The 26,713-nt window shown below is 43.8% G+C and overlaps 2 protein-coding genes across 9 annotated transcripts in view; both read left to right on the top strand.

Annotated features, from left to right (window-relative positions):
* Window positions 1-26,214, top strand: LOC109683274 (phospholipase A and acyltransferase 2). Of its 2 annotated transcripts, XM_074048047.1 has the most exons (7): window positions 1-259; window positions 2,657-2,765; window positions 5,575-5,843; window positions 8,289-8,417; window positions 22,713-22,817; window positions 25,425-25,532; window positions 26,096-26,214. In XM_074048047.1, the coding sequence occupies exons 1-4, from the start codon at window positions 251-253 to the stop codon at window positions 8,388-8,390; spliced, it is 489 nt and encodes a 162-aa protein (XP_073904148.1). In that variant the 5' UTR covers window positions 1-250; the 3' UTR covers window positions 8,391-8,417; window positions 22,713-22,817; window positions 25,425-25,532; window positions 26,096-26,214. The 2 variants fall into 2 exon arrangements, with proteins under 2 accessions (XP_073904148.1, XP_020014629.2); XM_020159040.2 differs by lacking the exons at window positions 22,713-22,817; window positions 25,425-25,532; window positions 26,096-26,214 and having other exon boundaries at window positions 66-259; window positions 2,657-2,771; window positions 8,289-9,238.
* LOC109683265 (phospholipase A and acyltransferase 2-like) overlaps window positions 25,423-26,713 on the top strand; it is a 113,484-nt gene continuing 112,193 nt past the window's right edge. For all 7 annotated transcript variants that reach the window (XM_074048005.1, XM_074048001.1, XM_074047956.1 and 4 more), the window contains exon 1: window positions 25,423-25,532. The gene's annotated coding sequence lies outside the window, so the exon portion shown is untranslated. The remainder of the gene's footprint in view (window positions 25,533-26,713) is intronic.

The following is a 26,713-nucleotide window of genomic DNA, read 5'->3' as shown; positions in this document are numbered from 1 at the left end:
CTATCAAATTCTCCTGAATCCATATCTTGTGCTCAGATTTCTCTCCCTTGCAACTGATCCTCATGCCTGCTTAGCTCTTGGACATGTGCCCTGCCCTTGCTTGAAGAGGAAACAATTATTACATGAAACTTTATCTAGGTTGTAACATATTTGACTGCTAGGGCAGGGTTACAGGGAAAACGAAACTCCAAGGCTAATACAGGTTTGGCGTTCAGGAAGCAACACACAATCAACCCATCTGGACAGGGGAATGACTTCGGTAAGTCCTCAGAAAAGGTTTTAAAGCTTTTATTTTAAAAGCAGCAGCAACAACTCTTGTTTCTAGGGATTATGTATGGTTTACTTGTAGGTCTGTAGCTTTGGCAGAGAGGGCACATGGGGACACAGGGACACATTGAGTCCTGTGGGCCCAGCTCTCTCAGATACCCCAGGAAAGGAACCATGGTGCTGGGTCAAGAGCCTGGAAGCTTCCCTGCCTCCTACTGAGGTGGGTGAGCAGCAGTTCTGGGAGAGGGTTTGTGCTTTCCCAAGCCCTCCTTGAGCCACACTTCCAGTTACTCTCTAGGCTTCCTGAGGGGTAGGAATGGCTGGCTCTGCCAGGGCAGCCCTTGCCCGGCCCTACCCAGGCTCACTTTCTGGATCACACTGTTTTTGCTTGGAGTGTGGGATGGAGATGGAGGGTGCAGAAAAATGGTTCACAGCTGTGTGGGCAGTGGTGGGCTGTCAGGAACGGTCTTGTCTCCTCTCTCCTCTAAACAGCACCAGCCCCTCTAATTTTCCCTTCTCCCTTCTGTTTGCTTTCCATATGATCCTTTCTCCTTAAGCTCAATAACAGACATATTTCCTGAGAGCTGGGTCCTGAAGTCACAGTAAAGGATATTAGTTAATCAAACCAGGCAGTAACCAGGCAGTTACCAAACAACCCAATGAAGTAGGAATAATTACTCTGCACATTAGAGTTGCAAGGAATGGTTTTCTGGTTAATACCAGAGATGGTATTTGCCCAAGAGGCAAAGGGGGATTTTGATTCCAAAACTTTTACTTATTTATTTTTTTAAAGATTCCTTTAGGTCCATAAGGGCTATGCCAATACATTAACCTCGTTTAAGAAGCCAAAACCAAAACTAAAATAAAGATTTAAACCATTAGCATGGAGGCTAAAGGCAGACATCTCTCTTTCTCTCTTTGTGTCTATATCTATCTATCTATCTATCTATCTATCTATCTATCTATCTATCTATTTATCAGCTATCTACCTAGATATATAAGTGTTGTTTTGTGGCTTTAGGTTTTGTTGTAGTTTTTAATTGGGTTCCCTGCTTACACTCCATCCTTGTTTATGGTTTGAGATGATCAATGTGAGGTGTTTCATTCTATATGTAATTGTTTACTTTAAATTTTTCATTTATTTGTTTTTGAGGCAGGGTCTCCTTATGTAGAGAAGGCTGACCTTGAACTCTTAATCCTACTGTCTCAACCTTCTGAGTGCTAGGATTACAGTCATGTACCACCATGCCAGACTTGTTATTCTTTTTGGAACTCAAATTACTCATCTTTGCTCAAGTTGACTCCTGATCAAAGGACTTCAACAATATTGAGAGTGCATTTTATGTACAGAGCACATTTGTATTATAAAGTGACTATATGATCCCCACGGAGGCCTAAATGCCTTATTAATGGCATGCTGCCCTTACCTGGCTCTGAGTGATTCTTGTGAGCTACAAAGCTCAACTCACGAGTCCCATTATACCAACCCTGCTGAACACTGTGTCTCCCCTCCAGACTTGCAGTTGGCTGGGTCCTTGATTCACTCAGCTCCCTGATCAGGGCACAACGGCTGCATGTTGTCCAGCTCAGCTGAGTTGTGGAAGGAGAGGTGCTGACTGGCCTCAGAGTTTTCCAGAAATAAAACTCCTGAGGTGAAGGCAACATGGTCCTGCTGGTGCATGGTCTAGAAGGGGACTGCCCTACCACCACCTAAAATTATTCTTCATCCTTCTTAATGCTTTTGGCTTAGAGTTCAGCCTTCAGCTGCCTCAGGCTTGTCCAGGACCTTCGGGGATTGTTAAGGGCATAAACATTGGAAACTCTCAGTCGTAGGGTCCACCCTGCACTTCTACTGTCTTGGAAAGTTGTCTGTCTCCCACAGACTCAGTCTTATCATCTGCACAGGGGGAAAATAGTTCTTACTTAAGGAGTGATGGACAATGTGGGTCAAGTGTTCAGCAGGGTTTGGTGCATTGGGCTTTGCAAGATGGAGCTCTGTAAATCACAAGAATCACTCAGGCCTGGGTACATGGCCTCTGGCCCCTCATGAGGCATTTTAGACCTTCTTGGGAATCACACAGTCACTTGCTGACTGATACAAATATACTCCTTGCATAAAATGTGCTCTTTCTCATCTTGGGCAAACCACTCCACTGCAGTCTTGTGCTGTACACCGACTGCCATGGTCCCTCAAACACACCATTCCCATTTCTTCCTTGTCCCCTGAGCTGGTTTTCAGTCCAGTAGTAGTAAATGGAGAAGCTTCCCATTTGTGTGAGCAGTTGCCCCTCCCCTCCCTGTTTCCTGTAGATAAACAGAGGGTATCTGTAGGCTCTAGACTGTTCCTGCAAAGGATCATGTCCACTTCTTTTTGACTTTTCTGTTGCAGACCCAGTCGAGACCAAAACCAGGAGACCTGATTGAGATTTCTCGCATTGGCTATGCACACTGGGCCATCTATGTGGGAAACGGCTATGTGGTCCACCTGACTTCCCTAAGTAAGGGTGGGTTGTCTCTCTTCTTTTCTCTATTGTTGCTCCTGCAGTTGTACATGAGTAGTTTCCGGTGTTTCATCTTTTTCCTTAATTCTGTGATGTATCAGATGGAAAGCGAGGTTGCTTCAGCACCTGGCCAAGCCCTACACCACTGCTTTCCCTTGTACTCCTTCATTTCATTCTCTCTCAACCTAGAGGACAGGAATGCTTATCAGAAGATGGAGCTAGACTTAGGCGAAAACACATGTTCAAGGGTCTGGCAGGTCCTGTTTTGTTCTTACATTCTTTCAAAATATTCCATCAGGTATTGTAGTTCTTTTAGGGAATTACCTCTAATTCTAATTTATATTTCTTTAGTAAAGTGGTTATTTTTGTGGTCAGTCCAGAACAGGTTAACAGAGCCACTTCATCATCTTAGTCCCCAAGGCCAGAGTGTTTTGTGAAAATTTCTTTTAGGCAGATTCAGAAATCTGAAGTTGATCCATCTTTTTTCCTGCATATAAGACTGGATGATGGTTTAATTTAGTGTCGTGAGAGATACTTCAGGAATAGCTTCTAGTAACAATTGTCCCATTTTTCTGCCCCCTTTTATTCCTTATAGTGGTAAGATTTTCAAAATTTCTAGCTGGATTTTCAAAATTATTCTTTTCTAGCAACACTTCTGCCCACTATCGTATGAACAAATTAATGTAAATCACTGAGCCCTGGTCATAGGTTCCAAGAGGAATTTTTAATTTGAGGGTGATAAGGAAAGGTTTTTTGATCAGATAGAATCCATATTTGCCTTTGTTTAATTTTTTTGATGATACTGAGTTTTGAACTTGGGGCCTTGTACTTGCTAGGCTACAGACATTCTACCACTTAAGCTACCCCTCCAAGCCTTTACATTTCCTAAAATGACTATTATATACATTGCTCAGTAATTCTACCAATGTCTAGAATGATGGGTTTTGTCACCACACTGCTAAAAGTGTGACTTATCAAGAAGCATCAACAAAATACGTGTATGCACAATGAACCCAGAGAGCTCAAAATGCAAAAAGAGTGGATCTGAGGGAGACTTACCCTAGAACTCTGCGGTCAGCAAGAAATTAATGATCACAATGAACTTGTGGATTATGGTGTCTGGTTACTCATTGTCCTCTGGGATCAGCGAAGGTGATGATGTTAATCTTTGGATCCCACTTCTGACACCAGAAACTGTCAAAGAAACGAAATCGTGTTAAGTTAGAAACATTTAAAAGTCTGTTGCACAGACAAAAGAACAGTTCACAAACTGGGGACTTCAAACTGGAAATGGCAAGAAGCTGGGCTCACCACAGTTATAGGTCAGTTTACAAAACATGGAGGAGGAATCCCATTGCTCCCTATTGAGATTGGCCATTGGAGACTTAAAATCCCCGAAGGCAGTAGTGCTGCCTTAACTTATTTGTTCGTAGCTAGCTGTAAGGCATGTTGAAGTGAAAATAGTTTTAAATTTTGTTTACAGGTAGAGCTAACCTTTTGAGAAATTGTGATAATTTTAAGTTTTGATTTTATGGTTGTGGGTGTTTGATCTAGAGGTATATTTGTGGTTTCCATTTTGGTTTCTCTCTCCCTCTCTCTCTCTCTCTGTGTATATATATAATATATATATATATATATTATATATATATATAATTAATTTACAAATAATAAAATTTAGCCTCCTAGTACACAATTCTGTAAGTTTTTGACAAATGCTTATAATTGTATAACCATAACGTAACACAGAAATAGATTTCCCTTATATTCTGTCGAGGAGAACTTTTGAGGCTAGAGTTGCCTCAAAAGTGGTGGCAGGGGAGTTTTTTCAAAGGGCTTCTCCAAATGGACATGGTGGGATCCCAAAGAACAAAAGTACTAAATACAAGACTAATTAGTACAGAATATTTATGAGGAGAACTTACATACAGAGGTCTGTTTCTGTTATGGACAACAAGGCAGAAGATACTTTCTCCAATATGCAGCTCACTAGAGGGGTTGGGTTGTGGAGTTTATGGAAGGGCTTAAGGAGTGAGCACTTTGTGAATGAGCTGTGCTATGGAGTCATCCACAGTCCAGGTGTGTCCTCAGCATGTGCTGTTTCTCCAGGAAGCAGACTACCCCAGCTGTTATAGGATGAGGGTTAATTTCTCTGTGAGTTGGGTCCATCACAGTCAACATCATTTTGGCACTGTCTAATTCTAGTCTCCTAGGAATGAAAAAAGGTAAGGTTCCTTATGGAGAGTGTGGACATCACCTGGTCCAATTTCTCTAATTTGTAAATAATAAGAATGAGGCCCTAATAAGAGAAGGGACTTGCCCGGAAATATTTTTTTTTCAGTGAGTGAGCCAGGACTGGAAACTGGAGCGGGGTTGGGTGGTGTCTGAGTCTCTTCTTACTCAGCTGGTCCCTTTCAGGGAACTCCTATGTCACTGGCCAGGAGGAGGTCAAGTGACTTTTTTTATGGCCACAAGTTAGAGAGAAGAAGCCAGGACTAGGACTCAACTGTCTTCTTCCTTTTCTTTGCCCTGCACCCTTCTGTCTCAACTGCTGACTGCGTTGAGGACCTCTGAACCCATGTGATTCTTTAGAAATCACATCCTTCATTTTAGACAAGCATAAACCAGAGACCAAGGACCTCTTATACCCCCTCCAAAGCTGGATATGATTATTTCTTGAGTTTGACGCCAGTCAGTTTGGCAGGTCCTTCCACAGGGTGGTGCTGAGAGTATCAAGGCTCTCTGGCTTGGGACCAGTTCCCTTTGGCCCTGCCTAGGACTGAACTCACTGAACTCACTGTTTCCACAGGCGAAATTGCAGGGATTGGTACAGACAGCATCATGTCTGCCCTGACTGACACAGCCATAGTGAAGAAGGAACTGCTGTCTGTGGTGGCTGGAAGAGACCAGTACCGGGTCAATAACAAACATGATGATAAGTATCTACCACTTCCTGCCACCAAAATTGTCCAGCGGGCAAAGGAGAAGGTGGGGCAGGTGGTACACTATTCACTGACCAGCAAGAACTGTGAGCACTTTGTGAATGAGATGCGGTACGGCATTCCCATCAGTGACCAGGTGAGTCCTCAGCCTGTGTTCCCTTTCCCAGGAACAAGATCATCCCTGGTGGGGTACCTGCTGTGGCTGGACCAGGATGGTGATAGAGACATGAGCAAGACAAAATAGCACAGATGGAGTCCCTGCCCTTGAGGATGTCATGTTTGGGGTGGAGACAAGGGAGGGGAGACAGATAGGCAAGTTGACAATGCATGCATATCAGTGCATTGGAGGGTGACACCCAGGTAAGTGAGTCACAGACATGACAATCAGATCTGTTATCTAGCCCTCCCTGGCTGCCTGGTCCTGAGACGACCCTCTACAGTCCTAGAGGCAGGATTTACTATTACCACTTCACAGGTATTAATTTCTGTTTACATGACAACCATCTCACTTTAGAATTCTCAAGTAGTGGATAGATCAAGTCAACAGCTTCCCTCCATATGGGTGTGTATTTGTTTTGGAAGTCCTCTCTGTTTAGATGTAATACATTCAGAATCCCCCCCCCCCCCCGCCCCTGCTTTCTTGTCCAGGGATGTTTATTATCTTGGCCTATGAACCAAAGATTAAGATAGAGGAAGATTTGACTCTTCTTTTATAAGGGGAGATGAAATGAAATATCTTCTAGAAATGAAGGCTCCATTTTTGGGAGCTCAGACTATTAACTGAGAGCCTTCCAGGTTTTTCTGGGCATTGGGGCTCAGTGAGAACATGGTGCCAAAAGTGATCTGCTGTTGGATTCTCCCATCCTTTGAGCTGGGAGGGTAGACTTGTTTCTGGACTAAGGTGTGGCATGCTGGGTATTCTCTCCCTGGAAGAAAGTTGTCTTATGAGAACTCTAGGACCTTAGCTCATCATGACTCTGTTCAAACTCTCACACTAATAGATGTCCAAACCCTAGTATGCCTTCTGACAACATGTAAGGGGGTTCCAAAGATGATCTCACACCCCACTACAATGCCTGCCTAAGAAAGCACTGCCTTCCAGGAGAATTTCCCTTTTGTTCTCATCAACATCCTCCCTTTCTTAGAGTATTTACTAAAAAAAGACTTTGAGATGTAAATATAAAGTCCCAGAAAGTCAATTCTTTGAAATGCAAGCATCAGGAAGAACAAGGCATCTGTCTCCTAGTTTCTGAGAGAAGGTAAAATCCTAGCTTCCATAATTGCCAGCTAACAGACTCAGGGGCCAACTTTTCATAATTTTTCACCTCTCTGAGTCCAAGAACCCTACTTTCCCCTCTTCCTACTCCTTTGTCTTCCTTTAGACACCCAGTGACCTCTGCACAAATGAAATGGAGCTCTGCTCAATGTCAGTAGTGACTGAATAAAATCAGTACAACTGTTTCCATGTACAGCTTCATTCACCTTTGACGACTGGAAGTGTTTCTGATTGCTCTTGATTAAAATAGTCCATTTTTTCCTTCTTTTTCTTGCTATTCACATGGTTCAAAGCCAATGATACTCCACAGACATTTGATCTTTGAATGTTTTGAATATTTGCTTCCCTGGCTAGGAAGTGCTTAAGCATACCTGTTGGGAAGTTACGCAGATTTGAGCCTTGTGACTTGTCAGCTATGAAGTCTTTGCACTGTCCACCTTCAGCCTTTACCTCTAGGAAGTGGGGATAAGAATGCCAACCTCATAGGGCTGTCATTGCATTAAGAAAAAAAAAAAAACATGGCCTATAAAGTGCCCAATGTCATGCTGACACGTAGAAAGCAGCCTTTCTTGAAGTTTTTGTGGCTCCTTCTGCCTCCAGTTCCTCTTCCACTGGTCTCAGACACAGTAACATAGTCAGGGCTGAGCCCACAGGTCACAGTTGGCCATCTCAGTGGGCTCACATTGCCTGTGCTGAGTACACCAACCTTCAGGTGTCACACTCACATCTCTGCCATTTTCTCAGAGCCTCCAAATCAGCTGGTGGAACCCCTTTCCTATCAGCACCCAAGCGAGGTCATATTATTTCATAAAAGCATATCTTCCATCCCACTCTCATCCAGCATTTGTTCAGGAGATAAATCCCTAGTGCCTCCTCTGTGCCTGGCAGAGGGCTGAGCACCAGGGACCCCAAGAACAGTTCAGGTGAGGTCCCTGTCCTCAAACCTTAGGTCGTGAGCTCTCAGAGGGATGATTTCTTCTACTCCACAGCATGACCTATGATATCTGGACTCCAAAGCCAGATTTATTATGCTTTAAATACTTACAGAGTATATCTAGTTTCCCTCATGTCTCTTTATTTCATACCCATGGCTCATTCTTCCATTCATTCTTTTCCCACAAGGTACCTCCTTTTCTTTATATTGAATGGCCTGACTTTTTGGTATTCCTGCTTCCCTGCCAGTATTTGTTCCATCTGTGATGCAGATGAAGAGGACAGAACCAGATAGGTTTCCCCTGGTTTGCATGTTCCTTGTGTCCTTGGTCAGATTTCTGATGACACTTGTTTCCTTCTTTTCTGCTCCAGGTCACTGATGTCGCCACGAAAGCAGGAGTGGCAGCAGGTGTCCTGGCTGCTGCAGGACTCTTCGGTCTCCTGCTGTTCAGAAGCAGGCGTGAAAAGCAATAAATCCGTGGCGTTGTCTTTGTGGCACCAGTTAGTATGGGGGAATTTTGCTTACTTAGTGGGAGTAAGGTTGGTTTATTGATTTCACTCTCTTTTGTGGTCATGAATGCTAATTTTAAATGATCTAAATATAAGCACAGGATGATTTATTTTGGGAAAATACAGCGTAGTAGTAGTAGCAGTGAGAATTCGATTAAAGACATAGTTTGCCCAATGTAAAGTACTCAATGTTTGTGTCCTCTCACCTCAAATTCGGGATTTGCTTTTGTCCTTATAAGAAAAAAAAGAAGGAGTGACAAGAGCTCTGTCTGTATTACCCTCTGCCATGTAAAGACCTAGTGAGAAAGTAGTCATCTGACTGCAAGGAAGGGCATCTATCTTGAAGAACACCAAATATGCTGGCACCTTGATCTTGGTCCTCCTAGCTTCTATGGTTTGAATATAGTTTGTTCCTTCCAAAATTCATATTAGGAGGTGGGACCAGGATCAAACCATTGTATTAATTAATAGATTAATTAATTAATAATAGATTAATTAATAGATTAATGAATTTATGGGCTAATGGGTCATCTTGAGAATAGTCTCCTATAAAATCCATTTTGGCTAGGTCTCTTGCACACTCCATGTCTATGGTCATGTGATGTCCTGCGTTACCTCAGGACTTTGCCAGCAAGAAAGCCATCAGCAGATGCAGCCTGTTTTCCTGGGATCACAGCCATGAGCACAAACACACTTCTTTTATTTATAACTTATCTAGTCTATGTATAGCTATAATTTGCAGCAGAAAATGATGCAAATGGATGACACCAGCCTCCAGAGCAGTGAGAAATAAAAGTCTGTTGTTTAAGTCACATGGGCTGTGGCAGGTCATTGTTGCAGCCTGAGTTAACTAACCCAAGCTTAGGGACCTTCACCCCTTTTCTGTTTTCTCTTGGAGGCTGTGATCTTTTTATGGTGTGAGGATATATGAGAGACAGGGAAGACAGACCTGACCATTGGGTGTGCAAATGCTGGGATCTCAGCAGCTGAAACTGCGTAGAAGATTCTTAGTCATGAATGTGACTCTGTCATCAGGATCCTCTCTCTTGTCACTCCAACAATGATCAGTATTATTCTTTCCCTCTGCCGTCCACATCTTTCCTCTGCTTTGTGTCTTCCACCTCCTCAGTGTTCATGCTTCCCCATCACTCCTACAGGCTATGATCACCAAGTCTCTGATCCCACATTCCTGTTACAAACCATCTAGCTGGGGTCCTTTTGCTAAATCATGAATAGGTGAGAAGCTCTTCTATTTTTCCAGTCCTGGCCCTTCAGTGTCCAGGTCCTAAGGGTGCACTAGCAGACCTTGAGGTTCTCAGCTCCAAATCCTGAGAGCTAGGGGCCTGTTGCTCCAGAATTGAGAAGCTAGAAACTTACATTTTTAGGCACTCAAATTGGAGGCTTATTGCTCTGGACTTTAACCACAAGCAGCCCAGCACTTGTGGTTAGCTTGTGTGCAGCTGTTGTAATCCTTGGGCTTCCAGCAACCATCTTTGAAATATTTTAGATAATCTACCTCTCATGACTGGCATTCATTTCCAATTATGTTGATTTGCATGTGCTTAATTTTCCCAAGGAAAACCCATATCAAACATTCAGAAGGCAATTAAAAAACCATTTGGCGATCTTAGATAAAGAGTTGACAATAGCTACATTTTCTATACAATGCCAGTTAACTGCCTCAGGGGTTTCTTTCCCTGATTGGAAAATTGCCCTCAGTGGGGCAGTTCTCAGGGGAACTTAACCTCTATCCCTTTTGTTTTTCAGCCAGCAGGAAAATGTGCTGAGGGACTGAACATGTTTTCTTCTGGTAATCTTAAGAACAGAGGCCAGCTATTGCTAGCTAGAGAGCAAAGTAAACAGGAATGGAGCAGTCTGTTTGTGCCAATATCTGCTCTGAGGGGTAGCGGTGAGAGGAAATGCTGAGGCTACTCCCAAAACTCTGGTCCTGCTGCTTCCACTCTGACCAGTCCTTCACTGAAGGTGGGCACAAGCTGCTCTGCCTCCCTTGACTTCTCTCCTTCTCCCCAATCTGGACTGTCCTTGCTTCTGGGTAGAATGCATCACCTGAAGTGGCTCAGTACCCCATATTACATCTGAAGGAAGCGAGGCTCTGAGAATCAAGGGCTTTCCCCAAGGTGGGGAATCATCCAACAGGTGCTTAATCCATGACCCTTTCTTCCCCTCTGGTTCAGATGTCTACAGAGTGGGAGTCTTTCTGAAGGTGTTACTGGGCACAAGGGATCTTTCTGACAATGACAGTGGAAATGAAACCCATCCAGAGAAAGAATGAACATTTCCAGCAAAGTTTAATTAGAGTAGGGGGGATGGCAAGTGGGGAGTACCATTTATTGATTGAGGGACATCAGGGTGGACCTATAGACAAAGGATAGAATAGTTTTTATTTCCTGTGCAACCCCAGAGCATGTAGGAGGGGGTCAACGCCCAGGGGTGGTGGTGGTCTGTTGGTTTTGGGCATGGCTTTAAAATATTTTTTTTACTTGCATACAAATCACGGTTTTAGGATGGGCAATTGGTTTATCTCAGGAGTTTCTGCATTCCTTCCACTGTATTTGTGGCTCAAGTGGTAGAGTACTTGCCTAGCAAGCCTGAAGCCCTGAGTTCAAATACCAGTACTACCAAAAAAATGCACGAGATGGTAGCAATGAAAACAGCATGGAACCGGCACAAAACAGATACATAGACCAGTGGAGAAGACAGAGGACCCCCAAATAAACCGAAGTAGCTACAGCCATTTGATTCTCAACAAAAGTGCCAAAAATATATATTGGCACTTTAGCATCTTTAGCAAATGGTATTGGGAAAACTGGGTATCCATATGAAAAGACTGAAACTAGATCCCTGTATCTTATCTTGTATAAAAATAAATTCAAAATGGGTTAATAACATTAACATAAGATCTGAAAATTTGAAACTACTGGAGGGAAATATAGGGAAAACATTTGAAGATACAGGCCTAGGCAATGACTTTCTGAATAGGACTCCATAGCTCTGGAGATAAGAGCAAGAATTGACAAATTAAAAAGCTTCTGGGCTGGGGATGTAGCTCAGTGCTTGAAGGTTTGCCTAGCATGCATAAGTCCTAGGTTCATGCCACTGGATCCCCAGTACCACAAAAAAAGAATAAATAAAAAACTAAAAAGCTTCTGCACAGCAAAGCAAAAAATTACCAGAGTGAAGCTACAGCTTGCAAAATGTGATAAATTCTTTGCCAGCTGTTCATTAACAAAGAGTTAATACCCATATTATATAAAGAATTAAAAAACTTCAACAAATTAACAAATATCCAATTAATATGTGGACAGATGAATTGAACAGATTGTTCTTAAAAGAAGAAGCACAAATAGCAAATAAATACATAAAATACATTTAATCTCTTTAGCCATGAGGCAAATGCTAATCGAAATTACCTTGAGAATCCATCTCACTTTAGTCAGAATGGCAATCATAAAGAAAACAAACAACAAATGCTGATGAGGATGGGGGAAGAAATCTTTACATGCTGTTGATATGAATGTAAATTAGTGCAGCCATTATGGAAATCAGTTTGGAGTTTCTTCAGAAAACTAAAATAAGAACTACCATATGGTTCTGGTATACCACTTCTGGGCATACATCCAAAGGAATGCAAGCATACAGTAGAGATGTCTGCACAGCCATGTTCATTGCATCACTATTCACAAAGCCAAGTTATGGAGTCAGTCTAGGTGCCCATCAAGGATGAATGGATAAAAAGATTATGGTATATATGCACTATTATTCAGCCATAAAGAAGGAATTATGTCATTTGTAGAAAAATGAATGGAAGTAGAGATTATCATGTTAAGTGAAGTTAGACGCAGAAAAGAGAAATATCGTATGTTTTCTCTTATTCAAAATCTAGGTCTAAAAACCAACCAACCAACCAACCAGCCAACCAACCAGCCAAACAGTCAACAAAGATAGAACATGAGGTTTATAAGGTTTAATGAGGAACAGCTACACTTCTTCTGGAACTATATAAATAGTGAGTGATAGAAAGGCAAGGGGATAAGTTTTTGTTCAGTTGGAAAGTAGATATGCATGGCATCAGATAACCATGATTATGAACCATTTCTTTTTAACCTCTTGGCTTTTATTGCTTTGGATGATCAGGGTACATACAAGTAACTCCATTTGGAATATGACAATTTTCCCTCTTGTCTGAGCAGCTTTTTTTTAAACTGTTTTTTTTTTAATGGTCCTTGTTACTAGGAAGATAGCCTTGAAACAGGGTCATAAAACATGGTAAACTGTCAATTAAAAGCTGTAACCTCGAACAGAGCTGTAAAGCATGAGGAATTGCCCATTAGAGCCATGCAAAAGTTCAGGACTGAGATGAAAGGCACCATGCAGAGATAAGCACCTATTCCTGCCCTTCTTTGTCTCTACTTGTAAATAAACTTTCCAAAGCAGGACTCCCCTGCTGACCTTATCTAAACAACATTAGGTCCCTAGCTCACTACCAGCCCAATTAGCCTAAGCAATCTTAGGTCTCTAACTCACTGGTTAAGACACCATAACCTGAGCACATTTTTGTAACCTTATACCCTGCACTGCCTTTTAAATATCCTGTAAATACTTTGTTCAGTGCACAGACACAGGTACATGTCTGAACCCTCTGGCGTAAAAATAAAATCTGAGTTCTCCACTCCTCTGAGTGTTGCTTGGTTTCTCGTTTGACTATATTGCCACAACATTAGAATAAGATAGCTTTGTTGGTCTGACTTGGTCCCATGTTGGAGGTGAGTGACAGGCAGGTTAGGTGGGAGTCAGTGCCAATAAAAGCTTTTTGGTCAAATTTAAGCAACAAAGAGGTTTAGAAGGACTGATTCCTAGGCTGGACTTACCTGGAGTCCTTTAAATTTAATTTGTGTCTTTGTAGTATGTCTTGGCATCCTAACAAGTGCTCCTTATTTTGTTAGATAGAAGTTGTACTTCTGTAGAATGTCAACAGACAACATACAAGCACAAAATAAACATCAAACACAGAACAAATAAATGGAAAATCTCCCTTTTATTTTCTTGGGCCCCCAGAGGCCACAGGGATTGGAGCCAATTTAAGGGGTACTCCCAAACTAGAGGACAGCCTGGAGAGTGAAATAAGACAAATGGAAAACTTGTGAATTGGCCTGGACTTTAACCAGCATCACAAAAAAAAAAAAAAAAAAAAAAATGTCCGAGGAGAGCAAAAGGATTACCTCCAGGGCAGAGGGTGGGAAGAAAAGTCAGGAAGACAAAGAAAGGAGTTTAATTCCACAGGAAACACTGGAAAATCAAGAGAGGATCCATTAGCCCTGGATATTTGAACATGGGGTACGTTTCCATAGAAACAGACCATCAGCCACTTTCTGACCAGTGATAGACAACTAGTCTTGTAAGGTGGACAGAAGAAACCAAACGATATGGCCAATGCTAGAAGGAGGCAAAAAAGACCACAGAGCATCAGAGTGCTGCAGAAGAGAGCTAGGGATCATCTAGAATGTCCTGTTGAAGCCAGACATCCTGCGTCCTTCCTGCAAGTCTGAATCCTGCATGAGGAACCTGCAAGCCTGGACATAGGGAACCTCAGACTATACAGAGGTACTACAGCAGAAAAGATCAAGTAAGAGGGCCTCTTGGGGCCATACTTCTTGGTCTGGCAGTCTGTAAATTGATCATGTCACATTACAAAGAATGCAACCCTGGGGTGAGTATGCAGGAATAGATGACTTGTTCTCCCATCTGGAAGAAAGGAAGAGAGCCAGTTGTCATTCTTCAGGCAGGGCGACCACTCCCAGAAGCTTGTTAGCATTAGATAGAAAAAACCCAAAGGTCAGGAGAGAGAAGCAACTCCAATCTGCAGTCACATTCCATTTAGAATTTTCTGTCCTGGGACTGTGTGGGCCACTTGGGAGGCAGAGAAACTGGTTGGTGCTACAAAATAACCTAAACCGGACTTCTCTCCCTTCTCCTCAATCATCTTTGCTTCTGTTGTCCATACTCAGATGGTCTGTCCAGGAGAGAAGACATGGGCAGCATTGGAGTGGGAGAGATAAGAAACTCCACCATGGCTCAGTAGTCTAAATGGTGGGAGGGGAATTCCCCTCTGCCTTGAGCTAGGTAAACCTTTGGGATCTCTCTCTGCCTCTTTTTATTCAATTTATCTTTTATTTTTCGTGGGACTGGGGTTTTAATTCAGGGCTTTGCACTCACAAAGCTGGATCTCTACCACTAGAACCACACCATGTCTAGTCCATTTCGCTCTGGTTATTTTGGAGATGGGGTCTTGTGAACTATTTGTTTGGCTGGCCTTGAACTCTGATCCCCCAATTTCAGCCTCCCAAGTAGCTAGGATTACAGGAATGAGCCACTAGCACCCAACTGGGATCACTTTTAAAGCATCTTTCTAGTGACTGAGAAATTAGCATAGTGCACTCTTTCTAATTTCTTCCCTCCAGTGCCTCTTTTCTTCCAGTGCTTGGGTTTCTCTTTAATCCATCACAAGGAATGGTCCTGCTTTATCTATAAGCATCCCTTATATGGCATTGGCATTTCCACAAAGGGACACAAGACTGAGTAGTAACCTAACAACAAAGGAAATGCCTTAATAATGGGAGATCATACTTGAAATAAGTTTTTCTCTGAGGCAGTGGCGTAAAAGGAAGAAGCCCAGTCACATCCAAAAGATTGGAGCAATAGGGGCAGAGAGCAGAAGGAGTCCATAAAGGGAGGATAAAACCTGAAGGTTGGAAAAGGCAGAGTGGAGATCTGAGTGAGGGTCTGGTGGGAAAAGGAAGCAGCAGGCACCAAGTAACTCGGTAGGAATGCAAAGGCAGCACTTGGAAAAAAGCTCTAAGCCTCCTGAAGATAACATTGAATTCTCAGTCAAAATCCAAATAGTAGAAAAGTTCTTGCAAAGCAGAGCAAACAGGCATATCCCCAACCTGGGGAGAACCATTCTTACCTTTTGCAGAAACAGATGTATCTGAATAAAGATGTATCATAGCACCAAATATGTTACCAGAAAGTTAGTGCTGGAATATATCTTGGTCCTTGAGTCTAAGTGAGAGAAGAATTTAGGCATGATGTGAAAATGTAGTACAAAGGTAGCAGAGTTTATTAGAAAAAAAATTTAGTGTAACAGGATAGAAGTAGGGAGAAATGAGGACAAAAGGGAGAAACAGTTCTTGCTCCCTACAAAGGAAATGGGAGTGAAGATTCCAGGATGTTGAATTGTGTTGAAACATTTTTCTGCATTTATTGAGAGGCCAGTGTGGTTTTTGTTCTTGATTCTGTTTTTGTGTTGTATTAAATTTATTGATTTGCATTTGTCAAACTACCTTTGCATTCCTTAGATGAAACCTACTTGATCATAGTGTATTACCTTTCTAATGTGTTATGAAATTTGGCTTGCAAGTATTTTATTGAGAATTTTTGGGTCTATTTCATCAGGGAAATTGGTTTATAACTTTCTTTTTTTCTATGTGTTTTTACTTCGTTTTGTTATTAGTCAGACAGCTTATTCATAGAATGAGTTTTGTGGTATCTTTCTATTTACATTTTTTGTAATAGTTTGAGGAGCATTGCTGTTAGTTCTTTAAAGATATTGAAGGAGCTGAGATTACTTGGAGCATGAGGGGAAAAGGCATATATCACATTTTAATGGATAACAGCTTCTGAGTTAAGACTTTGGGTTTGTACCTGTCTTTTGTTTCCATGAAGGTCCCTATCTGCCTCAGAGGGATAGATAGCTATATTTATTGATTACAGAAAGTTGTCAGTTTGCCATTTAGCCATGAGAAAGGGGATGCAAGAGTGGGAAGGAATTAGTTCTGCTTGTAAGGACACAGGGAGAGGGTCAGGCAGACAGAGGAGCTGGGGGTAATGAAGTCCACCCCCACTGGGGCCTCCACAGCTGCTGTTAACAAGGGATTTTGTGGCTGCTTCAGGCTGTCACTGCTTTTTGGCTCCTCCTCCATGCAAAGTGTCTAGTGGCACCCAGAACCCCAAATAACATGGTCACACCTGTAGCCATGAGCCTTTCCAAATGTGAAGCAAGCAGCTCTTGTTGAGAGTCCATAGTAGGCCCTGGTACCCAACCCCCAAGGGCCTAGAGGCCCCACTCATTCTCCTACCCTCCACGGTGGCCTGGCCTCTCCTTCCGTTTTCCTGTCTTGGCTGTTCACCCAGGGTTCTCTCTTCAGTGGTCAATATTCCTTGGGTCCTGACCACTTCTAAGTGTTGGGGTTATCTGGAATTTATCAGCCTAACAATGGGCGGATGGAATGTTTTTGAGTGAGCTTCCTGGATGATGACAGACTTTAGGGTGGGTACAAATTGTTTTTGTGCCTGGTTTCCTGTGGTCAAGCTCCATGGGTCAGACTGCAAACAGTTTTCTGGTCTAGGTAGAGCTGTATTCCTACAGCAGAAGGACTGAGGCAGAGGCTGACTCAGAGGGGAGACTTAGGGGACCACAGCCACATGCAGTGTACACGTTGGTTTTACTGTTTGTTGTTCACAAGTCATTCTGGAAATGTTACCCTCCAGCCCCACCTCAGCCCTGAACTCCAATTCTGCTCCATAGTCCCACCTGGATATTTTATAGGGCACCTCAACATTGCACTGCCATGCCAAACTTTTGATTTCCCTTCACACACTACTTCTTCTGCCTTCCTCTTCATCTCATAAAGGGCCCCACTTACCCCATTAGTCAGGGTGACCTACGCCTCCAGGAGCCTTAGAGGTGCTGTGGTGTAGAAATATGGCAGAGACTCCTGAAGAAATAGCCAGGGTGTGAATCCCTATCTGCCACTTATCAGCTATGTGTTTTGGGGTAACAAACTCAGAAGGTGGCTGGAAGCTTGGCACAGGTCTTACATGTAAATTTTCTCAGGATTTTTTTTTTTTGGTGGTAATGGGGTTTGAACCCAGATTGCAAGGCAGGTGCTCCACTACTTGAGCCATGCCCCAGCTCTTTTGCTCTTTTTGCTTTATTTTTCTGAGAGGTTGTTATTTTTTAATTTTTTTGCTTGGACCCTGCCTGGGACAATGATTCGCCTATCTACAGCCTCCAACATAACTAGGATTACAGGTGCATGCCACTATGCCCAGATTATTTGTTGAAATATGGTCTTAGTTACTTTTTGCCCAGGATGGACTCAAGCTGTGAGCCTCCCAATCTCTGCTTCCTGATTGCAGGTAGCAGCCATCATGCTTGGCTTCTGAGCTCTTAATGTAGGTCCGTGGGGTCTGAGAATACCTTGACCGAATGTTCTTTGGGGGTTTAAGAGAATTGTTCTGGGTCTCCCTGAATCACCTGGTGACATAGAGCTTTATTTGGAACAGTTTTTAGGATCTGAAATGAGAGCTCCAAGATGCAAGTTCCTTCCATTGCATTAAGGTGTGGAATGGGAAACTGGAGTCAGGAATTTATAAATAAACATTGTGTTGATTAATAGCTTGATTAAAAGCACATAGGCACTATTTTCTTTGTTTTAGCTTTGCACTCCCTCACTGAGCTGCAACATAAAACATATTCTTGCCCTGAGGATAAGGGCCCCTTGAACAGAGCAACTTTATCCCCAAGAAGAATGTACATGTTGCAAAATCTGCCTGAGACAGTGCCCTTCTTGGTCTAGGTACTTCTCACTAAAAACAACAACAACAACAACAAAATCCCAGGCATGTATGGTGCAAGGATCTTGATACAGCAAAGCTGACCAGGGCATAGTATCTCTGGGCCCCATGCATACCGTCAAAACAGTATAATAATTAAAAAATACCAGGTGTTCTTAACAAACAAAAATACTTATTTCAAGGAATGTCTAACATATTCCCTGCCATACCTTTTCACTGTAAATATGCCCTGTGTCAAAGCAGCTCACCACATCTCTTCACCTGCACTTTGCTTACATAGTGTGTCTTTGCTTGCTAAATAAACCTTTGCCTGTTCCTTACCTGGTCTTTTATCTCACCCTAAAATCCTTTTCTGCAATCCGAGACAAAAATATGCAGGACTCGAGTCAAGGTCCCTTTTTGATGACTTCCTCAGACAGACTCCATTGACACCCAGTAACTCTTAGTTAGAGCGGCTGGATGGACCACATAACTGTCCCCCACGGATGGCCCAGAGCTGATAATCCAATATGGACAATGTCAACCATGTCTCCAGGCTTGGGTTCTTAGTATGACTACAACAGGAAAACCAGGCAGTGTAGCCAACCCTCTGGGAAACAGCAGAGACCCTGGCAAGGCCTCAGCCTAGGGGCCCCTTACTCATGTTCATCACTTGTTGAGAGGAGAGGTCCTATGCCACAAAGAGTCCCCAACTCCCCTATCAATTTGTCAGCCTTCCCTCTGAGTCAGGATGACCTGATTCTAACTATTGATGAGGCCTTAAATCCAGCCACTTTCTTGGAGGAGGAAACAGGAAGGAGTCCGGCACATAAATGTTTAGATATTATTGAATACCAAACAAAAGTAAGGCCAGACTTCAGGGAAACTCCTTTCCAGACTGGGTTCCATTTCTTTGTGGGTAGATCTCTTGGGTAATTGAAGGAAAAAGACATAATGGGTAGGCCTTGACTATAATAGAGTCAGCCTGACTCCCTAACAATTGGTCAGCATAGACTTGCAAATTGTTTGCTCTAAATCAGACTCTTAAAAATCAACCCACTAAATTAGATCTTAGATTAAATTCCTTCCCATAGCACTACTCAGGATAGGGACGGCCCCTCAGAAGGACACTGGCCTCTCCCCTTATGAAGTGCTTTATGGTCTTTCTTACCTTAGCTCTGTTGCTGATGTGCCTAACCTTTGAAACCAAAGACTATTTCCTCAAAAATTATATACTTGGATTGTCTTCTACCTTACTTTCTCTTAGGAAAAAGGCGTTAGCACAGTCTCCTCCACTTGACTTTCCCGTTCACCTACACCAGCCTGGTGATTATGTGCTGATCAAGACCTGGAAAGAAAATAAACTTAAGCCAGCTTGGGAAGGACCCTTCCTGGTCCTGCTGACCATGGAGACAGCTGTCAGGACCATGGAGTGGGGATGGACTTATCACACATGGGTAAAGAAGGTGCCCCCTCCTGACCAGAAGGAACAATGGGCTGTGCTCTCACATCCAGACAACACCAAAGTGACTTTAAAAAGACTATAGTGAAAATATTTTTTCTCTTTCATGTGGGAAATGGTATGCTTATTATTAATGTAACTCAAAGTAGTTTTTCCTTAATTGTTGAATTCAATGCATGTCAGGTCCTTCCTTGCAGAGACCTTATGTCCCAACTTCAACTCCAAGGATACTCCCTTTATATGTGTCCTATCCCAGGACCCACAGGGAAGCCTGGTATGTGTCCAGAGTGGATGGATGTGGGGTGGAACACTGGATATAAAGGATACACTTCCCCCTTTTATGAAAATCCTAAGGGCTGGACTAGACCCCAGGGCACTGGAAAGACTCTGATTTCCATCATACAAAATGATTGACAGTCTTTTAACAGACTACAGTCAAAATTACAGCTGTTTTGGACACACCCCTCTTCTTTTTGCAAAGATAAACAGTGTGACCCACCTAGATTGGTCATAGAAAGCTCTTGGAGTATGACAAAAGAACCATCCATATTTCGTAAATATGGGTTGTGGATGGATATCTCAGGAACAGACCCTTTAAGGTGCCTTGAGCTCCATCTAGCTCCCACATGCTCTCAGGGGACACCCAGTTCTACCTCTGCTCCAATGTTACCTCCAAGTTTATACAAGAGTTGAACTCAGGTAACCCTAGTAGAAATCAAGGACCTAAGACAAACTATGGCTATTGAAATTGGGTACAGGGATGCAAATGCTTGGATGGGATGGATAAAATATTCTGTTCACACATTAAATAAGAGCGATTGCTGTGTTTGTACTACTGGGAGACCAGAGTCTCAGGTGGTCCCATTTTCATCAAACTGTTTGCCCTTACTCATCCCCCAAGCCTTTTAGCCCATCGGGAAAGACTGTGAACCTTTGACCTGGACAAATCCCAGGTGAGGGGCAGGTACGACTGCATCAGGGATATAAGGAGGAGCCATGGTCAGCCATTTTGTGCTTGCGTGTTTGCTTAGCTGGAGTGAGCATGTGCTTGCACCCTTTTGGTCAAGAGAAATTGCCTTGTCAATATTTTCTGTCTCTTGTGTGTCTGTTTTTGGCACCACAGGGTCTTTAATTCCAATACTTCCATTGTGGTACTGGAGCATGGAAGTCTGGAAAATGACCTTGTGGAATGGGAGAGAGGATTGTTTGGGTGTGTGTGCATTTCCTGTAGTGTGTGTGTGTGTATGCTGAGGAGGTAGCTGTGTGTGCACAGCTATACTTGTGTTTCTGAGTGTGTTGACATAAGGCTGTATGTACCAGTGACTTTGATGAGATGGTTAACAAGATTGGAAAGCTGAGTCTTGAGTTCTCAGTCCCTTACAGACTGATCCTCAGTCTCTCCTCCTGCCCTAGGTTCCTCCATGGAACCTGGATTCTATCCTTGCATTTTGCTCGCATCTAAAGTGACATCTATCCATGAGATTGTTGCAGGAATCTCAAGCTTAGATATGAGACACTGAGGCAGTTTAGCAGGAAGCAACATTTTATTGTGCAGGCATAGACTCAGTGGACTCCTGTTCAAAGGCTGAGCCCTGAGAACAAAAGGGTCTCACCCTGTATACCCTTAGAAACAGGTTACAGAAGTAAAGAGCAAAGCTCAACCTATATATGGCTGCATGTGACTTTATTGGCTATTTCATTCCCCAAGTGCTATGTGATCTTCTTCATGTTTGAATTCTTTAAGTTTTATCTATCTGTTATTCCATCCCTTTCCCCCTGCTACATTATCAGAACACAAACTTATTGTTTCTTTTTTGGTCCTCCTTCCTGCTACAGGATGACAACCTGTGAGACAAGAGCTGACAGCATGCTGATGGGACCTGAGCCTTAGTGGGGGGGGTCACATTGGGTTATTGGTCTCTCAACACTGAGGGGCTGTCCTACTCAAGGAGCAGGTTTAGATTAAGAAAAACAAGTATCATATATGCAAAATCCAGTCAATGAATGACACAAGTGTAAAACAGGTTCTGTTTGAGGGTGGGTAGCAGCCAGAGGGCAAAGGGAGAGGGTGTGTGTGGTGTGAACATGGTTGAAGTACTTTATACACTTTTATGAAAATAGAAAAATGAAATCTGTTGAAATTGTTTTAAGTGGGGTGGGGGGAGAAGAGCTGATGGTGAGTGAGAAGAGGTGAATTTGATTGAGATACATATATGGAAAGTCCTTTCTGTAAATAATATATACAAATAAAAATGGGAAAAAACGGAGCAGACTTCTCACAGACACTTGTCCTATGATGACTGCAACCCTCACAATAGTACAGCACCCATTGTACAGCTCAGGGAGCTGAGGATCAGAGAAGTAGAGAGCTTGCCCAAGATTACTCAGCTGGGAAGACCATGCTGGGCCTTCTCTTTCTGATTCTTCTGCAGGTCCCGACTTGCTTCTATCTCCCTGACTTCCTCCCCATCTCTATCCCCTTCCTCTTCAGCACTGCTTTGGGATTTGTGAGCTTTCAGTGTTGGTTAAGTTTTGTGCTTTTCCTCAGTGGATGTCAAGCCCTCCTCCATCCCTCAATCGGTGTATTCACAGCAGTGCTAGTGACAGTTGTTATTTGAGAATCATATTAAACCAGGTCAAGGCCCTGTCAACTGCAGTTGGTGACAGATGAAATGTGACCTTGAGCCCCTGCCTGGATAAGGAAATTACTCTCCAGACACTAGAGTCCTAATTTGTTTCAGAAGCAATAAAGTTTATTTCCAAAAGCAGGCGATACACCCAATAGACTACCTTCTAGATTTTTCAGGATCCTTACCCAGACTCATTTCATTTTCACAGCCAGAGTCTCAGAAGTCCCACAATGGTGATCTACAGGCTGGAAAGTCAGGGAAATCAGTCACTGCTCAGTCCACAGAGCTGGAAGCCTCAGAACTAGGGACCAATGATGCATTCTCAGTCTGAGGCTTTTTTTTTTTTTTTTTCAGTAATGGGGCTTGAACTCAGGGCCTACACCTTGAATCACTCCACCAGCCCTTTTTTTGTGATGGTTTTTTTTGAGATAGGGTCTTAAACTATTTGCCCAGGTTGACTTCAAACCCCAGTCCTCCTGATCTCTGCCTCCTGAGTAACTGGGGTTATAGGCGTGAGCCACTACTCCCGGTTAAGGCTTTTTTTTTTTTTTTTTTGAGGCTTATTTTAATAGTGGTGTTTATGAGCAATGTCAGAGGAAACGGAAGGTGATATAAAAGCACTGGCGCCCCAGACTCCGCCTTACCTTCTAGATGGCATCCTCGGTAAGTCCTCTACATTTCGTTATGAATTCTACGATGGGTGGGCAGTCCCATAGTAAAGGACTTGGGCACACTTAATTGCAGAACTTGTCTTTAGAAGGCGTTCCTGGAAAACTGTATTGATTATTCAGAATGTCCATTTTTTTCCCTACCAGTCTCTGAGGTCTCAGTGCAGAGTTGGCTCCTCTCTACCCTGGGGCAGTCATGGGCCTCTCTGTGGGAGACAGCTATGGGGTTGCAGGAGCCGGGACCAGGTATTCAGAGGCAGCTGGGATGTGTTCAGGATTGGGATCTGCACGGGGATATCTGATGTCATTCTCCATGTTGCTTGCTTCTGCTGTTGATTGGGGTCTCAGATCTGCTCAGTCTCAAACAGTCCTTTCTCTCTCCTCTTTCTTCCATGGCATTCATTCTGCCTTGCAAAATACAGTTGAATTTTAGTATTTTAAGTTCTTAAATATTCTCTCCCATCAGCCCAGAGGTTCAGATTTACAGAAGTTCCAGGAAGCTGAGCTTAGCCTTGCCCAGTTTGAGAAAAACATCCGGACCATTGCTATTGTTGAAAATTGAACAATGTCCCATGGAAGGGGGGAAGACTGGCCAAAGACTTCTGTGTATTACCCACTCCAGTGCCTAGATCCCGTTCCATTTCTTTATCTAAGTAGGTACCAAACTGGAATTTCAGTTTCCCACTGTTTATTGTTGACAGAATCTTGACTGTGGTCTTAGAGATTTGAAGATAGAATAAATATTCCTGCTGTATACTCTGGGTATAGACAACTAGCTACCATGGACAGTTTCCTTGGAATTCCCCAAGTGACAACTATCTCTGGTGTTACTGTGGTGTGGCTGATGTGGCTGCCACAAGCTGAGATGCTGGAGTAGCTGGGCAGGAGTCTTGGCTCTGTTGATCTTCTCTCCTCTATGTCTATTTCTTTTTTTTTTTTGGCAGTTGTGGGGCTTGAACTCAGGTCTCCATGCTTGCTAGGCAGGCTCTCTACCACTTGAGCCACTCTACCAGTCCTTCTTTTGTTCTGTTCTAGGCCTGGTCCTTGGCTGGATTCTGGAGGGACAGGGTGGGAGGGAGGGTTGAGGATACAGGATCCTGCTTTCTGGCGCTCACAGCCAGAGAGGACTCAGATAAGCACAGGGAATTGTGGCTCCCCAAGTCCCCCTCAGGAGAGGTGAAAGTCCAGGGGTCTGGGGCCCAGAGCAGGCCAGTTGGTCCAGGCTGTGCAGTCAGGACAGCCTGTCTGGCTGGGAGGGGCTAAGTGTGAGAGAGGCTGAGGGGAAAGGATCTGCAAAAAGAGACCTGGGTGTTCACAGCAGCAGAAGCCAGAGGGAGCACTTTGATGTGGGGAGTGCAAGCCTCTGAATGGACCTGGGAGAAAAAAAATGCAGGAAAGGTGAGGAGTGGGTAAGACCTGGTCAGGAAGAGCCTGCCAGAAGTGCATGTTCTGTGCTTTTAGATCAGAGGAAGTTCTTGGCAAAAGGAAATGGTGTAATAGGGACAGGAAATAGGGAGTCATGGAGGCAAGGCTAGGGCTGCCCTGACACTCAATGGATGGAAGATGGATGAGTAAGTGGATCAGGAGAAATTCCTTGTTTGACTAGACTCTGTGATCCTACATTGATGTGAGAAAAAGGGTTTGCCAAGTAGACAGCCTGGGTTCAATACTATCCACTGAGCACAGGCACAAGAGGGAAAAAGCAGAAAAATCCACAAACGTTAAAGCTGTGGTGACTAGGAGTGGGGTGCAGGATGAAGAGTGGGAGAGGGAGGGGAGGCAAGGGTGAGTTGGGAACCTAGAAACAGGCAGAGAAAACCCAGCACAATCTTCCCAGCTACTTGATCTTGAGCAAGCCTCCATTTCCTCAACTGTGGTTTGGATGCTCTGGCTCCCCCAGGGCTGTTGTGAGGGTTGCAGTTATCATAGGGCAAATGCCTAAGAGAAACCTGCTCCTTGAGAGGGGAAGCTCCCCTCAGGGCTGAGATCCCTAGAGCCCCATAGGATTCTACTCTAAGGCTCAGATCCCATCAGCATACTGTCAGTTCCTGTCTTACAGATGGTCATCGCCAAGGGATGGGTGTCAGGCTAGATAGGGGCAGGGTGTGAAGAGAAGATCCTGGTGTGTGCACAGAGGACCCCAGGGCAGGAGGAGTGATGAAGATCTGAGGACAAAAAGTTCAAGACTTATCTTTCCAATGTTTCTTCCACATCAGTTTCTGTTACATGCAGCTTGAAGTCAACACACCCAGAAGCATGGGTACAATTCACTCTTATAGGCACATCTGCCTCCTTATGCATGCATGCACACACACACACACACACACACACGCATACACACACACACACTCATCTTCCCCATTCCATAAGGTCATTCTCTAAGGCTTCCATGCTTCAGTACCCCACTGTCCCCAAGGTGGAGCATCACAGGATGACAATGGGTCTGGGGAATCCCCTGGGGGAACAGGAGCTCTTTCCTCCCCTGGTTCTCACCAGGTGACAAACATGGGCAAGGGACCCCCAGGCTGAACCTCTGCTTCCCCTGCCAGGGTCTCTGTTGTTTCCCAGAGTGCTGTTTAACTGTCTGTTTTTTCTGTTGCAGTCATCACGAGTGCTGGAGTGTGGAGACCTGATTGAGACTGTCCACATTGGCTGTCTGGATTGGGCCATCTACATGGGACAGATAACATGATCCAACTGACTGCTTCAAGTAAGTACTGTTATAAATTCAATTTTCAAAATATTAGTTAAATAGATAACAAGAACAAGACCAAAGACCATTAGCAGTGTTACCCAGGAACTAGCTGTGGTCCTTTTGCTCTCCTCAGTTGTAAATCATGAGTAGGAGAGGATCAGTTCTTCTAGTTTTGGCAGTCCTGGCCCTTGAGTACTAAAAATTTATGGGCTGTGCTGATAGATACCCAGGCTTGTAGCTCCAAGTCCCAAGAACTAGACATTTACCACACCAGACCTTGAAGCCGGACCTATAGATCTAAGTGTTTATGTTGGAGGCTTTCTGCTCTGGGTTTTAACTGCCATTGTCCTGGCACTTGGTGGGTAGTGACATCTTCTCTAATTGATAGCTAATGGCAGTAACAGCTAGTGTTAGAGTTCTCAAATCTTAGTGAGCCTTTTAGTGGGTAGTGTTGATAGTGTTGTCATTCTCACGCATTGGGTGTTAGATTCTCAGCCTTCAAGGCTTGGCAGCTTCCAGAAACTCTTCCAGTGACTGGAGCTTACAGTCTCTCACTCATTGCCTTCTGCCTTCCACAGGCCCCTGTGCTCCTTGTCATTACTGCTGCTGCTGCTGCTCCTGCTGCTGCCACTCTTCTTTGTGTTACCAGCTTAGTCTGCTCTACTTAAAATAAAAATAAAAATTGGCCAGAAAAGACCTTTCGGAGAAGCCTTTTTTTGGGCCTAATGTTGCAACACCAGAGGGCAGGATGGGAGTGGGTCTCCCAGCTGACGGGAAAAGTGTGCTGAACACTCCTGTTATGAAGCCAGGAGGGGATGTGCAGCATGGGTGTGGCATGCAAATGAAGGATTATATTTGCACAAATCAGAGCACAGTGTTAAGTTTCACCAACCATTAGCTTCTTTCTGAGTAACTGAGGAGGGCTCCCCCTCCCACCTTGAGCAAGAATAGCTGCAGGGAAGTTTACTGAGATTTGTCCTGCTTGCCTTCCAAGGCTGGTGCAGGTTGTCTGGAGGGGTTGTGACTGGGGCAAGGCAGGAGTCTGGCTTCAGTTGTAGTGATCTGGAGTGTTCTCAGAATGATCATAAGGGTCTACAACAGCCAGGCTGCCATGAGGGCATTTCTGCCAGCTGCCAGAGAAGGAGCTACTCTGCTGACAGCTCCCTGCTCAGGATGCCAGGTATAAGGAAATACCT

Source organism: Castor canadensis, chromosome 1, assembly GCF_047511655.1.
Source record: "Castor canadensis chromosome 1, mCasCan1.hap1v2, whole genome shotgun sequence".
Taxonomy (NCBI): Eukaryota; Metazoa; Chordata; class Mammalia; order Rodentia; family Castoridae; genus Castor; species Castor canadensis.
Note: the sequence above shows the minus strand (reverse complement) of the source record. Positions and strands in the feature narration are given on the sequence as shown.

Coding starts and splice junctions, on each gene's coding strand:
- LOC109683274 (XM_020159040.2), top strand. Junction 2,772..5,574: donor CCTGACTTCCCTAAGTAAGG/GTGGGTTGTCTC, acceptor CTGTTTCCACAG/GCGAAATTGCAGGGATTGGT. Junction 5,844..8,288: donor GCATTCCCATCAGTGACCAG/GTGAGTCCTCAG, acceptor TTTCTGCTCCAG/GTCACTGATGTCGCCACGAA.